The following is a 24,849-nucleotide window of genomic DNA, read 5'->3' on the forward strand; positions in this document are numbered from 1 at the left end:
TATCCTGGAAATGTAACTAAAACTTTTAATTTAAGTTTTAATAACTTACCTGGTAACCTTTGATGCGCTCCATCTCCTTACTGGCCAGCGGGTTGCTTTTTACAACACACACTAAAGCCTTGACAGCCGCATACAGTCCCTCCACATCTGACGCCATGGCAACCAGACCCAAAATGGCCGCTGCCCCTCCCACATACTGCAGGTTGGTGGCCACAGGTTTGGGCACGAATGCACGAACACCTGACGGAGGGAGAAAGAGAACAAGTGAGTTTTCATCCACTAGAGAACAGCGTTTGGTATTCTGAGTCGCGCAGATTTGGTTTACCTAAATATCCAATCACAGCAGCTCCGATGGTGCGTGCGGGACCATTAAGGTGACCGGCGGCATTGTGAATCAGTTTTACTGGAGTGGCATTTTCATGAGAGGACACGGCGAGCTGAAGAAGATGGAAAAGAAATGACAGAAATTAAAAACACACACACACACACCTCAAGTATGTCTCCAGACGGCAACTCGACGGTTACTTTTAAACTCTCTACTTCGTCAGAGCCGCTTTCACACAACTTTGCACCATTTCCTCATTTGTTAGTCAAACGTTTGTTGCTGTGGATGTTTGTCTATGAGTAAGAATGTTTTACTGTTAGACGCTGCAGTCTTGCACCAAGATCTGATCAAAAGCTTTACTGAGCTGAAATGAAATATTGGATTCTTTCAGTTAATTCGGGGAAGGTAAAAACAGCATTATGCAACATTGGCATTTAGAATAATTGTGTATTTATGGAGTTTTATTTCTCTCAACATGACACCCATGTTTAGCCAAGTGAGAGGGTGTGAAAGACCCAAACACTAGGCTTAGTTTGCTAAGAGGGACGTGATAATGCTGCATGAGAGGACAACAACTTATTTTCGTTCCCCTCTGCACAGTGAGTGAGTGTCTTCCTACTCTGTGACAGGTCTCTGCTGCAGAATTGCTGCCTCTGTAATTCTCTGCACTTCACTTCCTGTGAGTCGCTGCGGGAGACGGAGCAGGAGAGACGGGCAGGCTGGGAAAGTGATAAGTGTGGAGAAAGAGATAACACAGAGCTCATCTGGAGCTCCAACACACACTCGTGGTGGGACTGTGTGTGCTACTTCCTTTAAATGCATCATTTAAATGCAATGGACTTGAGTTTTCTGTTGAAAAATGAAATTGACCTTTGCAAACCATTAAGTGTGTGAATGCACATCCATAGCCATTTCCAGATATGCACAGCAGCCCTATACTTTCCTAGAAGTTTCCTAGACAGGGTGCATGTGTCCGATGTAATGGAGTACTTCATGTAACACGAAGTCATGCAAAGCAGGTGATTCCCTGCTGCGAAAAGGACGTCTGTGGAAAATGCCCCAATCTAACAATCCTGAAATAGTCTCAAATCCATGTGTGAAAACAGCTTATATGTGTGTTTACACTTTGGACCTCAATTTGGAGTTTTTCTGCTTGTATTTAATTATTTATTAACTTCAAAGTCTTTCCTCTCTGCAAACGTTACACTTGTGCTAAGGGTAAACACGTCACCACATGGCACAGTAGCAGAGGGAGAAGACAGGTTTCTTTTTTCAGTCGGTTACGTCAGCCAGGATGATGTCATCTCAGCCAGTGTGCTGCACACTTCAATAGAAAACTGAATTTAGAGTTACGGTTTAAAGGTTACTGTAACGGAAATAATAGATTCTTCAATGAAACTTTGACGGAATATCTGACAGTAAGATTTCCATTTAGCAGACAAACCTGCGGTGACAACAACATTAAAGCAGTGACTTTTAATTCCTTGCGAAGTCGTGCGTCTGACCTGTTTGGCGATGGCTTTGCTGTCCAGTTTGTTGTAGCTTTTCCTGATTTTGGCCACAGTGAGAGTCAACACAGAGAGCGCATACAGACTGAAAGACACCTTCTCCTCTGGCACCAGCACCACCGGAGAGGCCGGCGCTACCTCCGCCTTGGAGTCCTTACCTGCAGGAAGGGAAAAATGGAGAAGGTAAAAAGTGAGTAAAAATTTAAAAAAAAAAAGAGGAGCCATGTATGGATGAACGCTGGGAGAAAAGAAGTGATGCAAGGTGGTTAAATGACAGAACAAAACTAAAGAAAAGCATTAAAGTAGAGCAAGGATTTGGAGCCTGGTTAAAAGCAGGTCTGCAGACTGTACGTCGAGGTCTGGTGGTCCACTCACAGGGGAGGTAGACGGCCTGAAAGCTGCCCACGTAGTTGGGTCCAAGCTCATAAATGGCAGCGACGCTGGCGGCAGGTAGGAACTCCTCCAGGAAGTGGGTAGGCCCAAGACGCCACACCAGGCTGGAGAGCTGGCGCTGGGCAGGGGGTGTCCCTATGTACCCATAAACAGTACTGACGACAGGAGGGTTGGTGGAGCTGGAGCCGCCTGGAGCGCTGTGGATGTAGTGAAGCTGGAGAAGAGGAAAGGTGAAGGTAATGACTCAAAAGAGGGATTTCTATAAGATATGCAGAAATACGACTGAGCTGACACATTCATGTTCTCAGACAGTTTTTTGTGCTATGAAATGCAGACGTAGCCCGCCACAAACTTCAGAGACTACAAAGAGAAATGACTTACATTTGACTTGTTTATTGGCTCAGATCACAACAGAGCTTCAGAGCATGTGAGATACACAAACTCATTTCAATTATATGCACAGTTGAAGTTTGAACCCACTTAATTGGGAACCGGTCCCGTATGCTGTCCCCTCTGACAGGATTAAATAATCATCAAGTCTATATTTCAGGGAACAGAACTTAAAAACATCATAGATCAAGGGCTCTGATGATTTTATCAGTTAATATTCTCTGCTGGGTCAGTGCACAGACACACATGATTTACTCCTGCGTTTGTCTTTTGTCAGTGTGAGTCAGAGACTGATGAGTTGATAGTTTGCTCTGATAACTCCTTTTGTGTCCTTTTCTTTGGGGAAGCAGGCTAATTAAATATGCATGCGTTACCTATTTACGTCAGTGATGAATTAAATGGCTGGATGGAGCTGATAAATAATCGAGTTGACCTATCAGCTCCTGGATTTTAACAGCTCAGATGTGCGTTTATGTTCTAAACACGTCACAGGCACAGTGAAAACAAGCAGAAATAGTTATTATTTAGCTTACTGCTAACAGTTCTAAACTAAGCAGAGGAGGAGGTATCTGGGGGTCTCGTTCACGAGGGGAGGGGACAGTTGAACGGGAGACTGGCAGATTGATTGCTGCAGCGTCTGCAGTGATGCGGATGCTGCACCGGTTCGCTGTGGTGAAGAGACAGTTGAGCGTAAAAGTGAAGCTGTCGATTTACATCCCTAATCTCATCTGTGGTCATGAGCTCTGGGTAACGACTGGAAGAATTAGACAGCGGATACAAGTGGCGGAAATCAGAAGTCTCTGAAGGGCGGCTGGACTCAGCCTTAAAGACAGGGTGGGAAGTTCAGTGATTTGTGAGGGACCCAGAGTAGACCTGATACTCATCAACATCAAAAGAAGCCAGTTGGGGCAGTTCAGGCATCTGGTTAGAAAGACTCCCAGGCACCTCCTGGGCGAGGTATTGATTACTGGGCATGTCCTACATGGAGGAGGACCTGGGGCATACACAGGACAGCCTGGGGCTTGCTACACTGTGGAAGGTCTGGGCTTCTCCGATAGGCTGCCGCCCTGTGACCTGGCCGTGGATAAACAGCAGGATGGATGGAAAAACGGTGCATCTTAACTTGGTTTTCAGACTTCGACCTATCAGACCTACTCAGAATTTTAACTTATGTCACCAGAGCAGATGGAGAATCTGTCTCTGCCTCCGGCCGCCCAGCACTCAAGACTAAAGTGCGACTGATTCCAGTAAAGAACATACGGCAGAGTTGAGTAAATAACTACACATGACGAATGTTCGGGAAATCTGTTCGTCTCACGTGTCTGAAAGAAAAAATAAATCGGTCGATACTTTGGAATATCAGATTTTTAAATCACCAAATATTGTTATCGATCTTAAAAATCCAATATCAGGTTCTTACAGACACAACATACTCGGCGGCCATAGAGGGACATTCAAAAAGTCATCTGCACTGCAGGAAGATCCACAATGAGATCAGGAGCCATGCTTTTGTTTCAAGGTCTCAAAAAAATCTATTTCAAAGTGCAATCGCTGCTGAGTCCAGGTGGGTTCCAGTTCGCACTGAAGCATCCCCGCAGAGTAATCCTCTCACCACCACGTTTCACCGTGAGGACGGTGTTCTCTGGGTTGTTCACCTCCTCCTTTGTTCTCCAAACATAAGCAGCATCTCTTTGGCCACAGAGCTCTAGTTTGTTTCATCTGACCTAAAGACGCACTTCCTGTGTACATAATCTTTCTCCAGGGTGTTCTTAGCGTACCTTTATCTGCAGAAGTTGGGTTTTTTCCTGTGTGGGGTTCCAGTGATCGTCTTCTTTGAGACTACAATGACTTGGCAGTTGTTCTGGGGTCTTTGGACACATCAACACTCAACAGTGTCTTTGAAATCTTTGCTTCTACCTCAGACAGGCTTGTTCCGCACTGTGTGGCTCTCCTAGAATCCTTCTCACTCCAGTTCTGGATATATGGAAACGCTGTGATAACTCTGTATATCCATTTCCTGCTTTGTGAGCATCAACAATTATTTTAAGTCTGAACTGATTTCTTTGTTTTTAGCGTGATGCTTTCTCAAGTGACAGTTTAAACCCTTGCTGAAGTTTTTATACTTTGTGTTAATTGAAAGATAAACTCAGTTTTAACTTGACTTTAGACCGTTTTAAAAACTTAAAGCACATCATTGTACAGCAGTGGTTTGTGCAAAGCTCAATAAAAAGTCAGGGGCTAATAATACTGACACAGATAACTTTTGTTTTTTTCTGAAATAATTCTGTTGTTTGTTTTTTTATTTAAATAAACAAACACATGGAGCCTTTTTTTTAAACAACCAGGGCCTTAATAGTTCGTTCTTAAAATCACAAGATTCATTTATGACCAATCAAAACGCCTGATGTTACACAACAGTGAGTGACGCAGAGACACTGACTGTGGGAAGGATAAAAAGGGATATGAAAGGAGAAATACTGCTCAGCACAAAACAGCATTTCAGCAGTTTTCTGAGCAGACTTCATGTCAGAAATAAAACGTATCATCTATTCATTATTCACACATCAAGCCACTCCTGCTGTTGTTACTGGCTATTTAGACCACCTGGGAGGTGCCTGCACACCTTTTGCTTTACTGTCACTCTTTTACAAGCTAAATGCAACCACACGAACACTTAGACCCATATGAGACACACGACCAGCCTGTTTTTTCCTGTACACGGCCCTCAGCAGGAAATGAAGCCGCTGTTATCAGTGCCGTTAAGGAGAAGCTGTGACTTGCGGTCTCAGCCTATTCCCTATTCTGCTGTCTAATCTCAGGGGAATCTAAAGTCACTGAACCACAAACCACATCACAGTCTGCTGACTGCAGCACTCAAAAGCTGCTGTTTAAAGGTCGGAGTTAGAAACGTACGCCACTGCTGCTTCTCAACGCCAACCGTGATCAGAAGTCCAAATAAGACGAGCTAATTATGGTCGACTTCCAAACACAAAGCCGTTGTTGCGGCGTACTTACCTACTGATGCATAAGAAACTATCAGCACACTCATAGTTTTAAATCGGGCACTAGCTCACCGTTTCTTTATACAGCAGCTGTCTTTAAAAACAGGTAACCGTGAATATGAGATGATGGAGATAGTTTTTATGTATATGACATATAGTCTGATTTTATACCCATAAATCCATCTACATTTATTACAAGACTTAACTGATATATCCTATTAAAGATATACTGGCAAGCTAGGTTAACCCTCCTGTTACTGCACCTTTACCAGGGTACACAGGTTTACAGCTGGAGTTTGTCCTGTGGTGCTGCACTGCTCTTGTTCTGTTCATGCAAAAAAAAAAACAACCCAAAACTTCCAACAAACACCCTGCATGCAACAAAGCCTGTTCACGCGCGGTTGGTCAACAGAAACTGGACAGTTTAGTACAGTTTTCCTAACAGCTGGATCTCGACAGGAACAACAATGTGAGATCTGCAATGTGGATGTTGGTTATTGCTGACACGCCGCGTACTAATTTTACCTTGACAGTGCTGATGAGCTGGCCGTCGATGTACAGCGTGGCCATGCTATTCTTCAGCATGCCTTTGCTCATGACCAGCACCAGGTGGTGCCACTGGCCCTCGGCGATCAGCTCGCCACAGCGGAATCGAGCGCAGCAGGGAAGGATCTCGTAGAAGGAGGCTTCTTCGCTAGAATCATCCGCTGCTTGATGGGGGAAGGCAGAGAGAAGCAGGGGGCAACATCAATGAGCCAGAGAGCTCCAGCAGAAGTGAGTACATTAGCTCAGGGTTAAAGCCCCAGAGAGGAAGCCTGTTTGGTCGTAACAGAAAGTGCACATTTCTCCCACTTGCTCTCTGTAACACTGGAAAGGTCATATTTATCAAATATAATCTCTAAACAAAACTGTATCAGCATTTTAAACTCAAATATCTAACAGAAAGTTTTAATTTCTTTTCTGGGAATATATCCTGTATGAAAGTGCATCATCCCAAAAACAAAAAAGTAATGGCTTTTGGCATACAAGCTTGAGATTTCACAGATTTGAGATAATAATTTTCTCCTGATGGTTCACCAAAAAGAATCTTGAAGCATAGACAAAGTATAGAGGTCTAGAGGATGGTTGTGCAGCGGCGGATTATTAATTCTTGTGGTTATGCTGCAAACCGGAGTTTAAGTCTAGTGCTGCCACTTACAGTATGTCTGCAGCAGCTCCTCCTTGGTGGAGACGGTGAGCGAGCGGTCTTTGGCTGACAGCACCACAGCCAGGCACACATAATGCTGCTCCGAGGAGTTGGCCCGACGGACGATGGTCAGCAGCCGCACCGGGTGGGCCTGAGGGGATGTGCTGAACCTCTCCACGCAGAACCAAGTGGAGTAACTCAGGCCTGATGGGGGAGGAAACAGGCGCTCGCCTGGGTAAGGAAGGGGGGGAGTGAGAAAAGATAGAGGTTTATTTGTTTTTATTCATATATATATATATATATATATATATATTTTTTTTTTTTTTTTTTTTTTTTTTTAAAAAATTCACAATTATTTTTATCTCAATGCTTTACATATTAAATCCATCCATCCATAATAGATGGGTCCACATTGTGGGGCAAACAGACAGGCCTCTCCCCAGTCAACACCTCCAGTTCTTCAGGAAGGCCACAGAGGTGTTCCCAGCCACTGGAGACACGTAGCCTCTGAAGTGTATCCTGAGTCTTCCCCTGGGCTTCCTCGCCACGTGACCTGCTCAACAGGTGAGCTGACTGAAATATCTCCACTCGTCCTGCTATGAGCCCACTTGTCAATGTAGATTGACCAGAGTGTGAAAGCAACACAGTGAATTGACTGTGTTGCTTTCAGCTCTTCTCTTTTTCTCATGCATCATAACACATTTACTCGGGGCCATGATACCTACATCTATGTAAACATCGCTAGTGGCTCAATGGACTGTTTTAAGAAAGACGTAAAGCTTCAGGGACCAAAACTGAGCTTTCATCAGTTTGTGATCAAAGACATTTTCGTCACTTTACATATTTTTTGGACAGATTGTTTGTTCTCGTCTCGCCAGTCCAGAAAACTAGAAACTGAGTTATTGTAGGCTTGATTTTTTTTTATTATTTCTGATCTTAAATGTTGTGTTTTCTTGCATTTATTAATGTGACATACTGCAAACAACTAACCTATTTGACTCATCTTATCACACCTATTATGAAAAAATGCTCTTATTTTTCTTCTGAGTCATTCTCCATATTTTCCTGGTTCAGATTTGCATTCTGCAAACGTTTGTTTTGCGTCGGTGCTTTATCTGTGCCAAACACACCACATTAAATTATGCCATGTTTATGTATGATCAGCCAGAGCTGCAGAACAGCACACCGAGGGTGTAGGAAAGATTTCAATTCAGCCTCCGGGTGTAGATCGAGGTGTACAGTAGCTCGCATTACCATTAAAATGAGCTAAAACTTTGACGTAAGCTGCCAAAACATGAAGGCAGTACTCTGTCGTCCAGATTGGTTAGAAAAGATCTCAGAGCAGAGTCTGTGGCTCGGGATGAGGTTGTCACTCAAATGGTTATCAGACTTGACCAAATAATGGGGCTGTCTGTGGACTCCATCACAAACTGTAGAAAACTGGTTTGAGGGATTACATCGAATTCTTATGCATATCAATTTACACTTGGTGCAACATTGTTGTTGTGAGCAGAATGAAGATATTTTGATAAATGAGCCTCTGGATGGTGTCATTCACAGATACGGGTCAGACCGAAGTGGATGAGGAAAGAGAAGGAAGGAAACAGAGAGGAAGGGAGGAGACGGGATAGAGATAAATGAAGAGATGGAAGGGGAAAGTGACAAAGAATGGATAGAATCAGGGCAGGGAAAAGGAGGAAGAATGAAGGAGACTGAGATAAGCAGTGAAAGGGACAGAAAAGGAAAATGTGAATGACAGGAAGAAATGAGGGAGGAACGAGTGAGGTCTATAAATAGAGTTGGGTGACTAGCAGGAGAAGACGAGAGCAGAGCAGTGTGGGGTGGATGAGCACAGAAGGAGCGGCATGAATAGGTAAACAGATGGAGGAACGATAGTCATGTATGAGTGGATGGAGAGGAGGGTGGACTGGGAGGAAGAGGAGAAAGGAGAGTCTAGCTGTGCTTCATAAATACTAAATGAGGCTACACTAAAAATTCAAGCGTAACATCGCAGACAGTTTATATGATAAAATCTATTCTGTAAAATATCAATATTGTTTATGAGGTTTTTCATAACAAACACATTTTATTTTTAACACACTAAAACTAACGACTCAAGGACAGGTGAGGTCTGAAGCTCGAGATATGCAGACATGTGTTTTTCTTTTTGCATAAAAGACGAAAAATGATGAAAACAGAAGAAAAAAGATCAAAAGCAAAAGAAATCCAAAGAGGTTTTGCAAAGACACACAGCTGCTTTAAAGAAAAGGAAGGAGAGTGAGAATAAAGATGATGGTGAAATGGAGAAAACAACAACGAGGCCGATGGAACATAAACAGAAAAAACGAGACGAAGCGGCAGACGCGGTGATCCGAGTGGGATGTGTGTCGTTAAAAATTAAACACCAAGCAAAAAAGGGAAATGCACAAAGAGTTTTTGTGTACCTGTGGGCTAAAAATGAAATTAGGTGGGATGAAACACAGGAATCTATTCTTACTCATCAATTGAAAACGCTTGTTTTAAGGGGCGGCTGTGGCTCAGGAGGTGTAGCAGGTCATTTACTAATCTACTAATCGGGAGGCTGGTGGTTCAATCCCAGTGTGCATGCCAAAGAACCAGTCAATTTACTATTTCTGAAACAACAGAAATGAGCAAGCCAACAGGATAAAGGACAAAAACGTATCATAAAGGAACTTAGAGTCATTTGCAAGAAGTGAAATCCAACGAGCAGCACTCGAATGCTTTGCTTTACACAGTTTCCTGTTCCTGTTTCATGAGAGAGGACTGAACGAAGAGTGGAGCTGACGCACTGACACAACATGACTGATCTACTTTGATGTGACATGTTCTCACAAAGACACAGATGAAGGTTTGTGGATATGATTACAGCTAAAGACCGCTGACTCTTCTGCTAAATTCTCACTTCCTCCCCACATCGGATGCACCGTATTTTCTCTAATAAAAACTGGCAGTTAATTAAAAGCCGGGAAAGCAACAAAGGCCTTCATGCCACAAACAAAGGCCATCCATAGTTTAACTGTTTACACATTAACCTAACAAGCGAAAGATCCCCGACTCTATCCCCCGAGAAGACGCAAATCCCTTAGGGGTTGCATCAGGACACCTCTGTCAAATCAAACATGCAGAGTTGCCCGCTGTGGTGACCCCGGGTGAATAAGGGAGCAGCTGAAAGGAGCTCTACAGAGTGACCAAAAAAATCCACAAAGGTGCATAAAGTTTAATTTAGTTAAATATAATATAGTTAAATATAAATGCTATATAAATGCAATCCAATAATGGATTGCATTTATATAGCGCTTTTCAAGGCACCCAAAGCGCTTTACAATACCATTACTCATTCACTCTCACATTCACACACTGGTGGAGGCAGCTACGGTTGTAGCCACAGCTGCCCTGGGGCAGACTGACAGAAGCGAGGCTGCCACATCGCGCCATCGGCCCCTCTGGCCAACACCAGTAGACGGTAGGGTAAAGTGTCTTGCCCAAGGACACAACGACCAGGACAGAGAGCCCGGGGATCGAACCGGCGACCTTCCGGTTACAGATACGCTTCCCAACCCCCTGAGCCACGGTCGCCCCAATGTGTCAGCCAGTTTTATAAAATAGACTCGACATTATAATAAAGCAGTTCTTCTGTCTCATTGATCCAGTCTCCGTTTTGCTGTGTCCAATGCAAAGCTGTAAATGTGAAACCACTGCACAAAGTGTTGAGTTTGTATTAACAACACAAAGCAGCAACCTTAACGGAGGCGATCAAAAGGAGGCTTTGCCCTCATTTAATTGAAGAATTATGACAGAAGACCTGCGTATAATAAAGCTTTGTTACCTTCTGATGTGATAAAAACATTTCAGCATCAAAGAACCATTCACTGTTTAAAAGCAGTTTATTGCATGTCAGTTTTAAAAAGTCTTTATTATTTTTACTTGTCACTGCAGGAAAGCACCGGTGGAGTTAATGGTGCCAAAGTTTAATGCAGAACAGACAAAAACTGCAGTTCCCCTTGGTGTGTGGTGAATCCGTCCCACAGACGTCCATGTTAAAAAGCCAGTTTAACAGCATGAAAGCATGTTTACAGCCTGCCACAGAAACATTTGGGGTCTCGATGGATAGTTTCGCCCTTCATAGCAACCGTAACTTGGATACCGTCAAACCTCCAAGTTTTAACACTTCTGAAAGGCTGTTTCCTAATCCTGTCAGTCAGGTGACCTTTGCTTTGTTTGTGGCAATGATCATTTTCTGCTTACGTGCAGCAAAGACAAACAGTCAGCACATTAAGCATGTGACTTTTCTGCTTTTCACCATTTTTAGAAAAGCAAATCCATTACTACTCTGTCCTTTGGTTATTGTAAGGGCTAGAATTAGTTATGTCACTGACCTTTATGTTTCAGCTTCAAAGTGTAGCTCGGTGGGCCGCTGTGCCTGGTTAACCTATAAAATCAGCCTCCACGTTCATGCTAGCAGATACCCCGAGGCCCAACCAGTCGGTGACCTTTGTGCTACAGTAAATGGAATCTGACCCAGCACAATGATCTATTTTTACCTGTGCCCATCCCGCTCAGCACTGCTCCGTCGCTGACACCTGAAGCATTGGTGTTGTTGGTGGGGGCGTTGTGAGGCGCCAGGCTGGGCAGGAACAGGCACCTGCACGGGACAAGAAGAGGACAGATTAACGGCTGCTATCTGGGGAAACGGCCGTGACAGACACAAGACACGTCAACAGCTTGCACGCGCATTTGTTGCGCGAGAGATTTACTGCGCGTTTGCTGAATGTCCGCTCCAGTCTGGCTCCATCGCTTAGGTAAACTGTTAGAAAAATTCCTCCCAACTTCCAGAAAACAGTATGGTAATTCACACGCTTCAAAACACAAGCTTCATGTTATAATATGGAAATTTTGAGCTGCCTAATACTCGCGGATTAATTATGTATGAGAAGGAGATAGAGGTGGGATGAAAGCGCACATTCAGAATCATTTTTCAAAGGAAATCTGCTCAAAGTCAGCTGCAGCCCCCCTGCACTCGCTAAGGTTGGTACTGATAGTGATGATAATGATGATAATATTCCAATTAATTGTCAAAAAACAGGGTGATGCCTGCACAGTGAGACCACATACACAACTCCTCAGTAAGCTCGAGTCTGATGTCTGTATGCACTGCCGTCCACTTTCTCAAGGACTTCTCCTGCAGACAAAGGCTGGCAATCATTCGACAGAATTACAAAGATTTTTCTTTGTGAGTTGGCGTTGCGTTCTGCTGACTCACTGCCCCTCGGTGAAGGTGCCATTTTCTCCTCTCTAATCATCCTGAACCAGTACTGAAGACACTGGTGCTCTGGGAAATGAACAGGAGGATTTGGGGTTTTCCCCTCTTCAGGGGAGACAAAGAAGTCCTTAGAGTGTGTCAAGGCCAATTCATCCAGAAACCTGACAGATTTGAACTGAGCTGCACTGGAGGACACTGCAAAAAGCCCAATTAAAATAACTGTAAATCTGCAGTATTTCACTGTAAAGTAAAATAAATGTAAATCTGTGGAAACCCAGTTAAAATAGCTGGAAAGCTAAATTAAAACTGCAAATTTGTAGTTATTTACTACACTTTTACTATTTTACTACAGATTTACAGTTCTTTCACTGTAAAGTAAAATAACTGTAAATCTTCTGTACAATAATGAACAACAGAATAACTGTATTTATAAAACTCAATTTCTCTTACAGATGTACAGGTATTCCAGTTTTACAGTTATTTGACTGTAAAGTAAAAACATATTTTATTGCAAATTTACTTTTTTTTTTAGTGGAAACTACAAAACTGCAGCAGAAATATAGAACTGTATAGATGCAAATACATGATCAGTCTCATCTTTATGAAGCATAGATCGTAAACCAAAGATGCCATTGTTACATCCCCCATCTGAGCTTATTAATGCGACCTTAATAAGGTCACATTATTAAGCTCAGTGAGGGAGAAACTGAGGAACGGAGAGCACTACTGTCAGCTACAAACACCAAACTAAACCCTGATTTCTTGTCCTTTTTTGTTTTAATGGGAACTATTCACACACAAAAAACTAAATGTTGTATTCAATAAGACTTTAAACTAATGATCAACACCATAAACTCATCAGGAAAGTGTTCACCAAGGAAATGAGGGCTGTTTGCTCAACTTCTTTTTCTGCAGCAAGAGGAATTGCTCTCTGCTGCCCATTTAATTAAATCCAACTTTAGGGCACTTCTGCATTGTGTAAACTTTTTAGATGTAGGATACATCCATCTTTGGGACGTGTATGTGTTTTTCTAATATAAAAGCAGTTCAAACCACCTCACTGCAATCCCAAAGTTTTAAAATTAAAACCGAGAGCAAAGCTTGACTGATTTATTTCTGTACTTCTGTCTTTAAAAGAAAGATGACTTACCGCAACTCAGAGGAAATGAACATCGATTTTAACAGCTGTTTTTATGCTGATAAGCACAAATCAATCCATGCACTCAAACGGTGAGGCCAGTGTCACCAGGTATTTACGTATTCTTCTTCTTTAATATAAGTTCATTGTTTTTCAGTGGCAGCAGTAACGTGTAATGGGATAAAGTACAGACTGGCTCAAATTGGATACGGACGTATGAGTTTCTGGAAACCCAAAACAGTTGTCTCATTTTTCATGAGATTTATTAATGATAATGGGTAAAACTGGACTACACAAGCAATGTGAGCATCTCCTTTTATCTTGACATAACTGTAACAGTCACACATAAAACCTTCATTTTTATTTGTTCGCCACAAATTCTGCATTTTAATAGCCACAGTCACGGAGCCCACAATGACCTGGTTTTTTCCCACCTCCTCATCTTCTTTTTCCACCTGGACAGGAAGGTCAGAGGTCAGGGGTAGCTAAAGAACACCGTCCCAGAGGCTGGCAGGGATTCAATAAATTTTTATCAAGGACACTTCTCAAGGACGAGTCACTGCGCTGGGCCCCAGTTTAACAGACAGCCTGTCAAACTAACAAGTACACCGCCCTGCTGCCTCAGAGTAACTACATGTAGCTGTCTCTTTCATCACCCCAGGTTAGGTTATTAAAAAGACAAAGAAGGAAAAAAAAGCACTGCAGGGATTTCACCGGCACGTTATGCTAATTCATCTTCTTCCAGCGAATGTTTTCTCTTTAATTCTTTTAAGAAAATGAAATAAAAAATGTTTCCTCCACCCTTAACCGTCAAGACTGAATCTTCCTGGCCTCATGTGGGTGAGTGTGCATCCATGTGTCCGGCTCTGTGTAAAACTGTTGTGTGTTATAGAGAGTGCGTCTGTGTATGAGAGTCCTAATAGCAGCAGAGGCATCAATATTTCATGTTGACAGATGGGAGAGAAAGGAGGGGCCATCTCTCTCTGGATGTATGAGTGTGCGTCGTGTGTCTCCTCCTCTGGTTAGCAGAAAGTGGGCCACTACCTCGTTGCCTGTGTGCTGCTGCTGCGTTTTCAGGAGAAACTCCATGTTTTATTCTGAGCTGGCTGCTGTGATGAGTCGCACAGGCTCTTCTGAGTAAAGGAAACAGCAAAGCTAAGAAAGTGCGATCGCTCGGAGGGGGAGGGATTTTTCAAAAGCAGTAGATAAAAAGCAACTGAATCACACGCTCGATTCCTGACAATCTCAGGAAGTTTTGACACTACAAGAGGCTTCTTGGAGTTGGTGCACACTTTTTAAAGAGCTTAAAACATGTTTTTAAAACTAAAGAGTTTTTAGAGCATTTCTGAGAGCTAAACAAAGACTAGACTGGATTCCTCCTGTCGTGTAAAGACGGGTTCATTAGTTAAACTAATCATTTTAAATTTGCTGTAAGTGTGGATGTGAGAGTGTCGGTTGTCTGTCCATAGTATAACTCACATTTCATCCTATATCATCTGGGACAGACTTCAGTTAAGTAAGGCAGCACAGACTTCTCGTTTTAATGCAGACTGACTGTGGTTACGTGCAGTCACCCTTCAAAAAGGACCAATCTGAGCCAAGAAAAGCCTGTGAAATAAAAGCTCATCTGTGCCACAACTGAATACTTTCACATGTTCTGAGATAGGAATTTGTCTTAAATAAAGGTGGTTAAAAACATATAGTCAGGGGGCCAGAAACAGGCCGCTGAATGGTTTTGCAAAATTGTAGAAAATATATTAACAGTATAATGTTTTATACAATTAATAACTTATTCATACTTCTGGTGTGGTGATGCTGGCACTGCTACAGACAACTAGAGTGGAAAGATGAATTTTCAGATCCTGTTTGACACACACAAATGTTTGATTTGGAAGATTAGTGCTGTCTTATTGTGTGTAGTACTGACATCACTGCGGTCCTCAGTGTACATGCTGGTGTAAAAACAGGTGGTTAAATCGCATGGCAACCAAGGGCCTGAAAAAGTGCTGGATGTCAGTTTGTTGCTTCCACTTGCTGTTTGTTACAGGCCGAGTCACCGACACGGGATGTTTTGTGCAAATTTAGATATTTGGTCTGCTAAGCTTGCATTTTTTTCATCAGGGTAAAGAGAATCTCACTGCAGTTTTTTTAAATCAAGTCTAGTCTTACAAAACACTGAAGGACCCTGGGTGCAGAAATGCAAACTGAATGAATATACACGTTTCCCCAGCCTCGGCCATCTAATAATTCGGTGCAGTTGGCTCACAGTAACCAACCTTTAGCTACACTGACAGAAAACCTCTACTATGATCTTCTGCAAGATGCACTTATGAATATTCATGAAGAATGTAACACATCACAACTGCGTCTCAGCTCAACATGTCCGCAAAAGCATGGGGGCGAAGTGTTGAGGTCACAGCCCACACACCGTCTTCTGACCCCCGCGCTGACTGTGGTGCTAACACACAACACAAACCGGGGGGTGCAGCGGGCGGCATCAGCCGCGGCACAACGAGCAGCCGAGGGCTCCGTGTGACATAAAAGGCGGAAAATAAGCCTATTTGTATGCACAGCTCCACAACTGGAGGCGAATAACAGGCTCCTGCTGAGACAGTAGCAGGTAGAGACACTCACACACAACCTGTTTAGGGCGGGGGAAAATAACGTTACATCCTCAGGCGTGTTTCACTGGCGAGGAAAATTGATCCGCAAAGAGATTTAGGGCGAAAATGGTTTACAAAAGAATGGGCACCATCTGTTACTCCACCCATAAGGACAGGAAAAGTTACAGGAAGTGTTTATGCTTTATATACATCGTATATCTTATAAGAGTATCCAATCACGGGAGTGCACGTTAGATTTTTCTGATGAAAAATAACTGTAAGAATCAAGTCTGCCACTCTTATATGGATATAAAACATTTACAAGTTATACTTCTTTATATACAGATTTGTTTCCATAAAGGCATCAGTATTTTCCAAAATGTACACCAAAGTTTGTCCCGCTCCTTAAGTCTGAAAGAGATTGTCACATTAATATAATTTTTAATTTAATAAGGACTGAAATGTAGAAATGTAATGAACAGAATAGCTGTTGCCTCTGTGTTGCAGGGTACATGTTTACAGGAGCATGTTTTGGTTTCATAGCTGCATTAATGTCAAGTTGATATATACTTTGCAAGCAGCTGTCACAAACATATCAATTCTGTCTCCTGATATCCAAGATAAGCCAAGTTTGGTCAGGCTGAAGGTCAGGTTAGAATCCCCCAGAACTTAATCATGAGACATCCTGTGTGGCAACGTCAGAAATCCAGTGTGTTAAAGACACATGTTAGCATTTTTGAACTGGGCCTCAGAAATGAAAGGTCACAAAGAACCGGGTAACAAAGGTCTCATCTGAATAATGTTACATTGTTGCAAATATCATAATCAAAAATATAACCATTACTGCATACGACTGGAAAACCAAATGCACTTAAGGTCTGTTAACCATAACTTACCCAAAGCCCTCCAGCGAGCTGTCAAACTCCACGAATGCAGGTGTAACAGCTGATCCGTGCAGGCGAATGTCATGGGGGGTTGTCATCGACACCAGGCACTTGACTCGGGTGAGGGGTACGGTGCTGCCCTCAGCGGAGCGCACGAGGCTGCGGCTGATGCGATACTGGCCATTGTCCTCCGCCGGCGTGGTGAAGACGCTGTCGGGGCCGAAGCCCTCCATGGAAGTGGTCATGCTGTCTGTGAGATTAAGAAGGCGTGGTTAGAGTCAAGACATGCAGGACTGAAAGGTGGCTCCTGTTTGGTTAGCTATTCAAATCAATAACATTTTATTTATATGGCATCAAATGACAAGAACCGTCGCCTCAGGACGCTTATTAGTCTTACTTTACTTTTTAATTCATGACATTCAAAAGCAGAAAGATGTAATTGTGAAACGTGCAAAATTTTCTAGTTCTGTTTCAGTTCCTTCACTTTGTACAACACATACAGTATCACGCAGCTGTTTGTCTTGCTGAAGACACCTCTATTTAAAGCAGATGACCTGTGATGACATATGTGGACCCTGCCTGTGAATAGACACTCCTGTCATTTTGGTATGAGTCACAAACCGAAGCAAGTCTGTCCACATGGGTGAAGTTTCTCTGTGAGACCAGCATGAGGAATGCCCCGTCTACCTGGAGACTGTCCACGGTATGAGAGGGTTGACTTAACCCAAAGCTTTGTAGGTAGAGCTGTGAAAGGCTGCTGTTGCTTGGCATTTCTCTTTCCTCTTAGAGTCTAAGGATGCAGATTCATGCGAGTCCAAAGGCAAGAAGTATTCAGTCGATGACCCAGCAAACAGCTGAGTAAACACATGGAGTATGTTGATGGGTTAAGCCAAGCGTGAGCCATAACCATGTGAGGCACGAGCTGCATGCTCACCAGGACGACGATGACATGCAGGACCGGACATTCATGGATAGTTGGTAGATAGCGTGTGAACCAGCCTGTCACCGCTGCTGCTGTGCGGGCTGGCAAAGACCACATGTCTCCCTTTTCCCTCTTTCACTATGCAACAAAAAGGTTGCAGGTGGAGCAGCCCTCCCCTCTGCCAGCTCAGAAACCGTCACAGTTCGTGGGGGTTTTTCATAAGCTCAGAGCCACAACAATCAAAATCCACCTGCCCATGTTCCCAGATTTTGTCTCCAAGCTAATGGCTTCACGGAGCAAACCGCTACCACATCACTGTGCCCACCTATGGACCCTGTCTGGAGCTGGACGCCAGGTTCAAGTTGTCTTTCAGTCCATTTTTTGACTCTATAGCTATGAAGTTTCTTTTACATAATACTGGGTTGTTTCGAACGGCCTCTTTGCTGCCTTCAGTAAAGAGAGGGTGACCTTCATGCTTCGTCCGTGCATGCTTCTGGCACACGCTTTTCAGCTTCTCACTTTTTGCCCTCATCCTTTTCCATCTGAGGAAGAGATGAACCTTCATCTGTGTGTGATGTGAATCTACACTGACCACACTCAGAATGTGTGTTTATGTGGCCAAGCTGTTTAACTGCTGTAATAATCCATAAAACTCTGCCTAAGCAGAGGCTCTCCAACTGGATTATGGAGGCTATCTTCCCAGCATCTCACAGAACCAAAGGTCTCTCTTTGCCTCAGGGCGCATCAGGGGATTGGAAACCTCATGTGCCCCATTTAAAGGGGTCCCTGTGAGTGATATCTGTGCTGCAGCTAGTTGGCCATCACCACACACTTTTGTTCTGGTTCAGTGACAACTCTGGGGGCATTTATACATCCCTTCCATACTGTATGTGTGCTACCAAGTGAATCAACTGAAAGCGAACAGCTTCTGTTCCCTGAAGCAGAGGAACGAGGTACAAGACAGTCTCCCCACTGAGAAGCTGGGCTCAGTCAGGAGTGTTTATCAAACTGAGGGACGTATATGTGCAGGAGGGGCCTCAAATATGTCATTACAGGTCATGTGGCTTAAAGCTGTGGTTCAAAGGTGTCTTCAGCTGGCACACGCAGGGACGTCATATTCCACACTGTACGTACTGCATGTTGTTCCTCTTCTTCAGGGAACCAGACTACAGTCATAACGTTTTGTTCTAAAGTCAGAAACCTTATTGACCTGTTAAACTGTAAAGAATGAGGCCAAGAATTAACATGACCTTCCCTACATATAAGGTCTTAATGGAAAGATAATACAACACTTCAAGATAGTTAAGTTTAAATTTGGCTATTACAAGTATCAAAATCAAACTTTAAAAAAAATCCTTAAACCTTAAAAATAGCCTGATTTTAAAACCCCGGAGCAGAAAAATATATGTTTTTTCCTCACTATAGAGGCAAATGTGTAGTCGGAAACCCAAAAGAAATACAAATGAACTTTTTACTCTTAGTTTAAAGCAGCTTGTTTCATCTCCCCATCTAACAGTGGTTTCTCTACTGTCCTAAAAATGTCTTGACAGAATTCCAGCACTTCAAATTTTGCATTTGTTTATTCAAAATAACATTTATTTTCCAATTAGATTAGATTCAGAGAGAGTGGTAAAAACCCCTCACAGCTTGGTCCGCCCATGAAAACTCCCACAGCACTGAAAACACCGACTGCGAGTAGGCCACATTAAATCAAAGCTGGATTTTCATCGCCCCAGAAGGGCGATAATAACATCCCGCGCTAAGGTAACATATTTCACCTTCTATTGAGAACATGGGTCGTCTCATTTCTAAAGAGTCAGCAGATGTGACAAAGACGAATTGGATGAAAGCAAGAATTACAACAGCCATCAATGGCAGCTAATAAACCAGACTCTTCTCACAGAGAAAGATGGCAATATGTGCTCTCCCAGTGGCTGTCTGTAAAGAGCAGTAATTACTGGGGCCTTGATATCCATTCTCAGCTGGGAGGAGACACAATAAGCAATTAAGACATGCTGAGAAGCCCAGAAAATTACAAACATTAGCAGCTGTTGATGGAAAACGATTAGTTATGTCTATAACTTCTGTTCCCTGAAGGAGAGGAACGAGGTACAACACATAAGTATGGGATATCACGCCCTCGCGTGTCCTGGCTGAAGAAACCTTTATTCACGCCTTTACGGCAGATGACGTGTGATGACACGCGCAAGGCCCCGCCCGCACATATAGCCGCTGCCATCACCGTCATCCCTCAGTTCGATAGCCGCTCTTCACCGAGCCAACTGCTCAGTGGGGCCACCCTGTGTTGTACCTCGTTCCTCTCCTTCAGGGAACAGAAGTTATAGACATAACTAATCGTTCCCTTTCAGTCGATTCACTCGGTACAACACATAAGTATGGGACCTATATACACGCCCCGCAGAGCAGCCACCGAACCGGAACGGGACCACCACATCCTTAGTGAGTGGTAGACCCAGCAGAAAGGACAGCATGAGCCACCGAAGGGGCTGTAACGTCCAACCGATAAAACCGCACAAAAGTGTGCGGCGACGCCCAATTAGCCGCTGCACAAATATCAGCCACAGGCACCCCTCTAAAAAGAGCCCATGAGGTCGCCATCCCCCTGGTGGAATGAGCTCCCACCCCGTGGGGCAACGCAAAACCTCCGGTGCTGTATGCCAGCGAGATAGCTTCTACAATCCAGTGGGACAGCCTCTGTCTGGACAGAGCTCTACCCCTATTCGGATTAGCGAAGCAGACAAACAACTGGTCACACAAACGCACATCCCGAGTGCGCTCAATGTAGGTGCGTAGCGCACGCACCGGACAAAGAGAATGCACCCTCCTCTGCTCCTCAGATTCAAAAGGAGGGGAGCAAAAGCTCAGCAACTCAAACTCCATTGAACTATAAGATGCAGGCATGACCTTGGGAAGATAGGCGGCATTCGGACGCAATACGACCTTGCGGCCATCAGGAGAAAACTGTGTGCAGGCAGGATGCACAGACAGCGCATGAAGGTCCCCCACTCGCTTCGCCGAGGCCAAAGCGAGAAGTAATGCGGTCTTATACGAAAGAAGTTTCATATCTACCGACTCAACGGGTTCAAACGGAGGGCCACAAAGGGCCTCCAGCACCAAAGACAAGTCCCAAGCCGGGACACTGGACTTAAGCACGGGCCTCAGCCGGCGAACCCCTTTCAGAAAACGCACGGCGAGGGGATGCGCACCTGGTGTCACCCCGTCAAAACCGATATGACAAGCAGATATAGCCGCTAAATAAACCTTGATCGTCGAAAACGAAAGGCCTTTATCCAACAGCTCCTGCAGGAATGTCAAAACATCCACAATAGAGCACTGAAATGGGAGAGTGTGGCGGTCCTGGCACCATCGCTCGAAGGCTCGCCATTTGTAAGCGTACAAGCCTCTAGTAGACGAGGCCCTGGCGCTCTGAATCGTCGCTACCACACTAGGTGGCAGACCCTTAGCAACCAAGTTTAACCTCTCAGCAGGTAAGCATGAAGGTGCCACAGATCCGGGCGCGGATGAAACACTTCCCCCCCCGCCTGAGAGAGGAGATCCCTGCGGAGAGGAAGCTGCCAAGGACTTGCTGCAAGCAGGCTGATTATTTCTGCATACCACGACTTCGCGGGCCACCAAGGGGCCACCAGGATCAGAGAGAGGGAATGCCGACGCACCCTCTCCAGAATTGGAGATATCATTTCCACTGGGGGAAATGCATACAGGAGCACGTCTGGCCATTGGTGCGCTAGCGCGTCCAAGCCCAAGGGTGCATCGTGGTCGATTATGGAGAAGTACAGGGGGCAGTGAGCATTCACCCTGGAAGCAAAAAGATCTATTTGCGCCTCGCCAAATAGATCCCAAATCTGAGCCACTATTGAAGGGTGTAACCTCCATTCTCTCACCAGAGGACCCCCCCTGGAGAGAAGGTCCGGCCCCAGGTTCAGGTGGCCCGGGACATGGGTGGCTCTTAGAGTCAGAAAATGAACACTGCACCATAACAGCAGAGAGCGAGACAGCTGCAACAGGGGAAGAGAGCGTGTTCCTCCCTGCCTGTTTATATAAGACACCACTGTTGAATTGTCCGTCCTGACTAAGACATGCTGGCCCTGCAGGACTGGACGGAAACGCTTTAGAGCTAAGAACACTGCTAACAGCTCTAAGTGGTTGATGTGCAGCTGGCGCTGAGCCGCGGACCAGATCCCTCTCACTGACGCACCCTCGCACAGCGCTCCCCACCCACTTAGGGAAGCATCTGTGGACACCACCTTGCGAAACAACACCCTCCCAATCCGAGAGCCCTGGTGCAGTAGCCCGGGCTCCCTCCAAGGACGGAGAGCTAGCATGCAAGACGCAGTCACCGGCAGCCTCCTCCGGAGGTGACGCGAAGCACACAAACGGTGAGAGAGAGTCCAGCGTTGAAACGCTCTCATTTTCAACAGCCCAAGCGGCACTACGGCGATCATAGATGCCATCATGCCCAACAAGCGCAATATCGTCTGGAAACGCAGTCTGCGTCCCAGCTGAAATTGAGCGAGGCAGCGATGAAACGCGGCCACTCTGTGCTCTGACAACCGTGCGCGGCTGGAAAGAGAGCATATTTCCAGACCGAGAAAAGCGATCTGTTGACCTGGGATTAGCGAGCTCTTCTGAAAGTTCACAGAGAACCCCAGTGTCTGAATGTGTGACAGAACCCGCGACAGCTGCGTCTCCGCCTGTTCTCTGGAGCAAGCCACGAGAGCCCAGTCGTCCAGGTAGGCCAAGATGCGGATGCCCCTCTTCCTGAGGGGCGCTAGCGCTGCCTCGGCACATTTCGTAAAGGTGCGGGGAGCGAGCGACAGCCCGAACGGCAGCACTAGGTATTCGTAGGCTACGCCCTCGAATGCAAACCTCAGAAACTGCCTGTGTTTCGGGTGTATAGCGACATGAAAATAAGCATCTGTTAGATCGATTGTCGCAAACCAATCTCCCGGGCCGACTGCACTCAGGAGCTGTCTGAGTGTTAGCATCCTGAACCTGTACGTTCGCAGGTACGTGTTCAAGACTCGCAGGTCGAGGATGGGACGAAGCCCTCCCCCTTTCTTCGGAATGACAAAATAACGGCTGTACCAACCTTTGTCCGTCTCCGAAGCGGGGACCACCCGTATTGCTCTCTTCTGTAATAGCGCCTGTATTTCCTCTCTGAGTACCAAGGCTGCCTCGGGGTTGACAATCGTGTTCACGACTCTTTGGAAACGAGGCGGCTTGACCCGGAACTGCAACCGGTAACCCATGGCAACGGTTTGCAGCACCCACGGAGAGGGGGCGCAAGCGCGCCACTGAGGGAAGTGAGCAGCCAGCCGGCTGGCCTGCAGCACTGACGGCGGGGCGCCGTCGCCCCCCAGTGTGTCTGCAGGGGACTGCATCCCCTGCCTGACCTGGCTCATTTCGCCTGCAGGTTGAGCATTTGAGATTGTTTGAGAGTAAACAACACTCTTTATTGATTGCAACATGGGAACATGTACATTTATACATTTTGTTGGGTGCACCTTTTCCGGGGCATAACAATGAAAAACAGCGGGAACACTCGATGTGGCCGCTTGAACATTCAACACATCTGAACCGTGTGCAGGGGTTATGTGCTTGGGAGACCGCGATAGGGAAGTGCAGCGCCTTCTGGGGCTGACAACCTGAACAGAACTTAAGCGGCACCTCTTGTGCGGCAACAGAGGGGTAAGAGCAGCGTCTCCCTGCTGCCGGATCCCTTCCCCACTCGCAATCACAGCTAGGAGGGCTGAGGCTTCTTCCTCCTGGGCGTCGGGTCCCGTCGGGGGCCCGGGGGAGGGCCTTTGCCCCAGGCCGACTGGCGTGGAGCTCGGGCCGGAGTACGTGCTCTCGCCGGCGGCCCTCCCACTCCAGCAGTGGGCGCCGGTCTCTTGCCAGCTGTCAGAGGAGCGGCGGGCCTGTGAGAGCTAGCAGTGGGCTTGGGCTGGGGCTGGCGTCTGGGGATGATGTCGCGCAGAGCTTCCGTCTGCTTCTTCCTCAGATCGAATCTAGCCTGAATGGCTTCAAGTGAATGTCCGAATAACCCAGCCGCAGACACTGGTGCGTCCAGATACACAGCTCTGTCTCTATCAGGGACGTCGGAGAGGGTCAGCCACAGGTGCCTCTGCGCCACCACTGTCGAAGCCATCCCTCTGCCCAGGGAGAGCGCTGCACAGCGAGACGCACGGAGGATGTAATCCGTGGTGACTCTAACCTCGTTAAGAAGAGGTGACAGCGGGCTGTCCTCCGGAACCAGCGATCCAAGCTCCGCCAGGCACATTGCTTGGTACGTCTGGAGCATGGTGACGGAGCTCATGGCTCGAGCGGTGCCGGCCTGAGCCCGATAAATCTTCTCCAGCTGCGAGGCCGAGAATCTGCAGTGCTTGGACGGCAGAGTTGCGGGGCCACCGACACCATGGTTATGGGACGGGGCCAGATAAGCAGCCAGAGACGGCTCCATAGGGGGTGGGTTAGCTAAACCAGCTCCCTCGGCGCCGTCCAATTCCATGTACTGTCCATAGCCGGGCACAGTGACGCGGGTAGACAGAGGTTTGTCCCATGACGCTGTTAGCTCGCAGAGAAAGTCTGGGAACATGGGGAGGCAGTTTTTGGCCGTTGCGGGCTCCGGTGGAAGGAAAAAACCCGCAAACCGCGACGGCTTCCGAGCTGGTGGAGGAGAGGGCCAGTCCACCTGCAGCTTCTCAGCGGCACGGCGAAACAGGGAGAAAAGAGAGGTGTCATCGTGGCCGACCGGCGCAGCAGCGGCGGCATATTGGGTCGACAATGAGCTCTCCTGCTCATCCTCCGACAAACCATGGATGTCCAGGCCGATGTCCAGCACGTCATCGTCTTCCTGGGGAGCGCTGGCGGGCTTCAACCCAGGCTGAAGCCCGTCAGCGCTCCTGCATGGTTCCGGTCCGTCATCGGCTAACCCGTCAACGTATTCCATGTGGTCAGCCCAGCTAATCGCGGGGACATCGACCTGAAAATTTTCGTCTTCGGACTCGGACGAAGCCGGGGCTCCAGACTCGGAAAGAAGAGGGTCATGCCGTGCGACAGCCGAGCGTCCCAGCACTCTTTCCACAAACGTCACCCGTCTTTCCAGGGTCGAGCGTCGGAGCTGGCGACAAAACGCACAAGCTTCGGGCTCCGTCAACGCTCTCCTAGCGTGGACG

General features: G+C 46.1%; 1 protein-coding gene across 4 annotated transcripts in view; it reads right to left on the reverse strand.

Moving 5' to 3' along the window:
- The window catches only part of wdfy3 (WD repeat and FYVE domain containing 3), a 115,612-nt gene that overhangs the window by 40,350 nt on the left and 50,413 nt on the right, over nt 1-24,849 (reverse strand). For 3 of the 4 annotated variants that reach the window (XM_026187495.2, XM_026187493.2, XM_026187491.2), the window contains 8 exons: nt 16,723-16,960; nt 11,367-11,467; nt 6,817-7,035; nt 6,144-6,328; nt 2,209-2,440; nt 1,831-1,991; nt 326-437; nt 50-240 (listed from right to left, as the gene is read on the reverse strand). In XM_026187495.2, the coding sequence (XP_026043280.1) occupies nt 50-240; nt 326-437; nt 1,831-1,991; nt 2,209-2,440; nt 6,144-6,328; nt 6,817-7,035; nt 11,367-11,467; nt 16,723-16,960 (1,439 nt within the window). The remainder of the gene's footprint in view (nt 1-49; nt 241-325; nt 438-1,830; nt 1,992-2,208; nt 2,441-6,143; nt 6,329-6,816; nt 7,036-11,366; nt 11,468-16,722; nt 16,961-24,849) is intronic. The other variant, XM_026187492.2, reaches the window with a different exon arrangement.

This window comes from Astatotilapia calliptera, chromosome 12 (assembly GCF_964374335.1).
Source record: "Astatotilapia calliptera chromosome 12, fAstCal68.1, whole genome shotgun sequence".
NCBI classification, from domain to species: Eukaryota; Metazoa; Chordata; class Actinopteri; order Cichliformes; family Cichlidae; genus Astatotilapia; species Astatotilapia calliptera.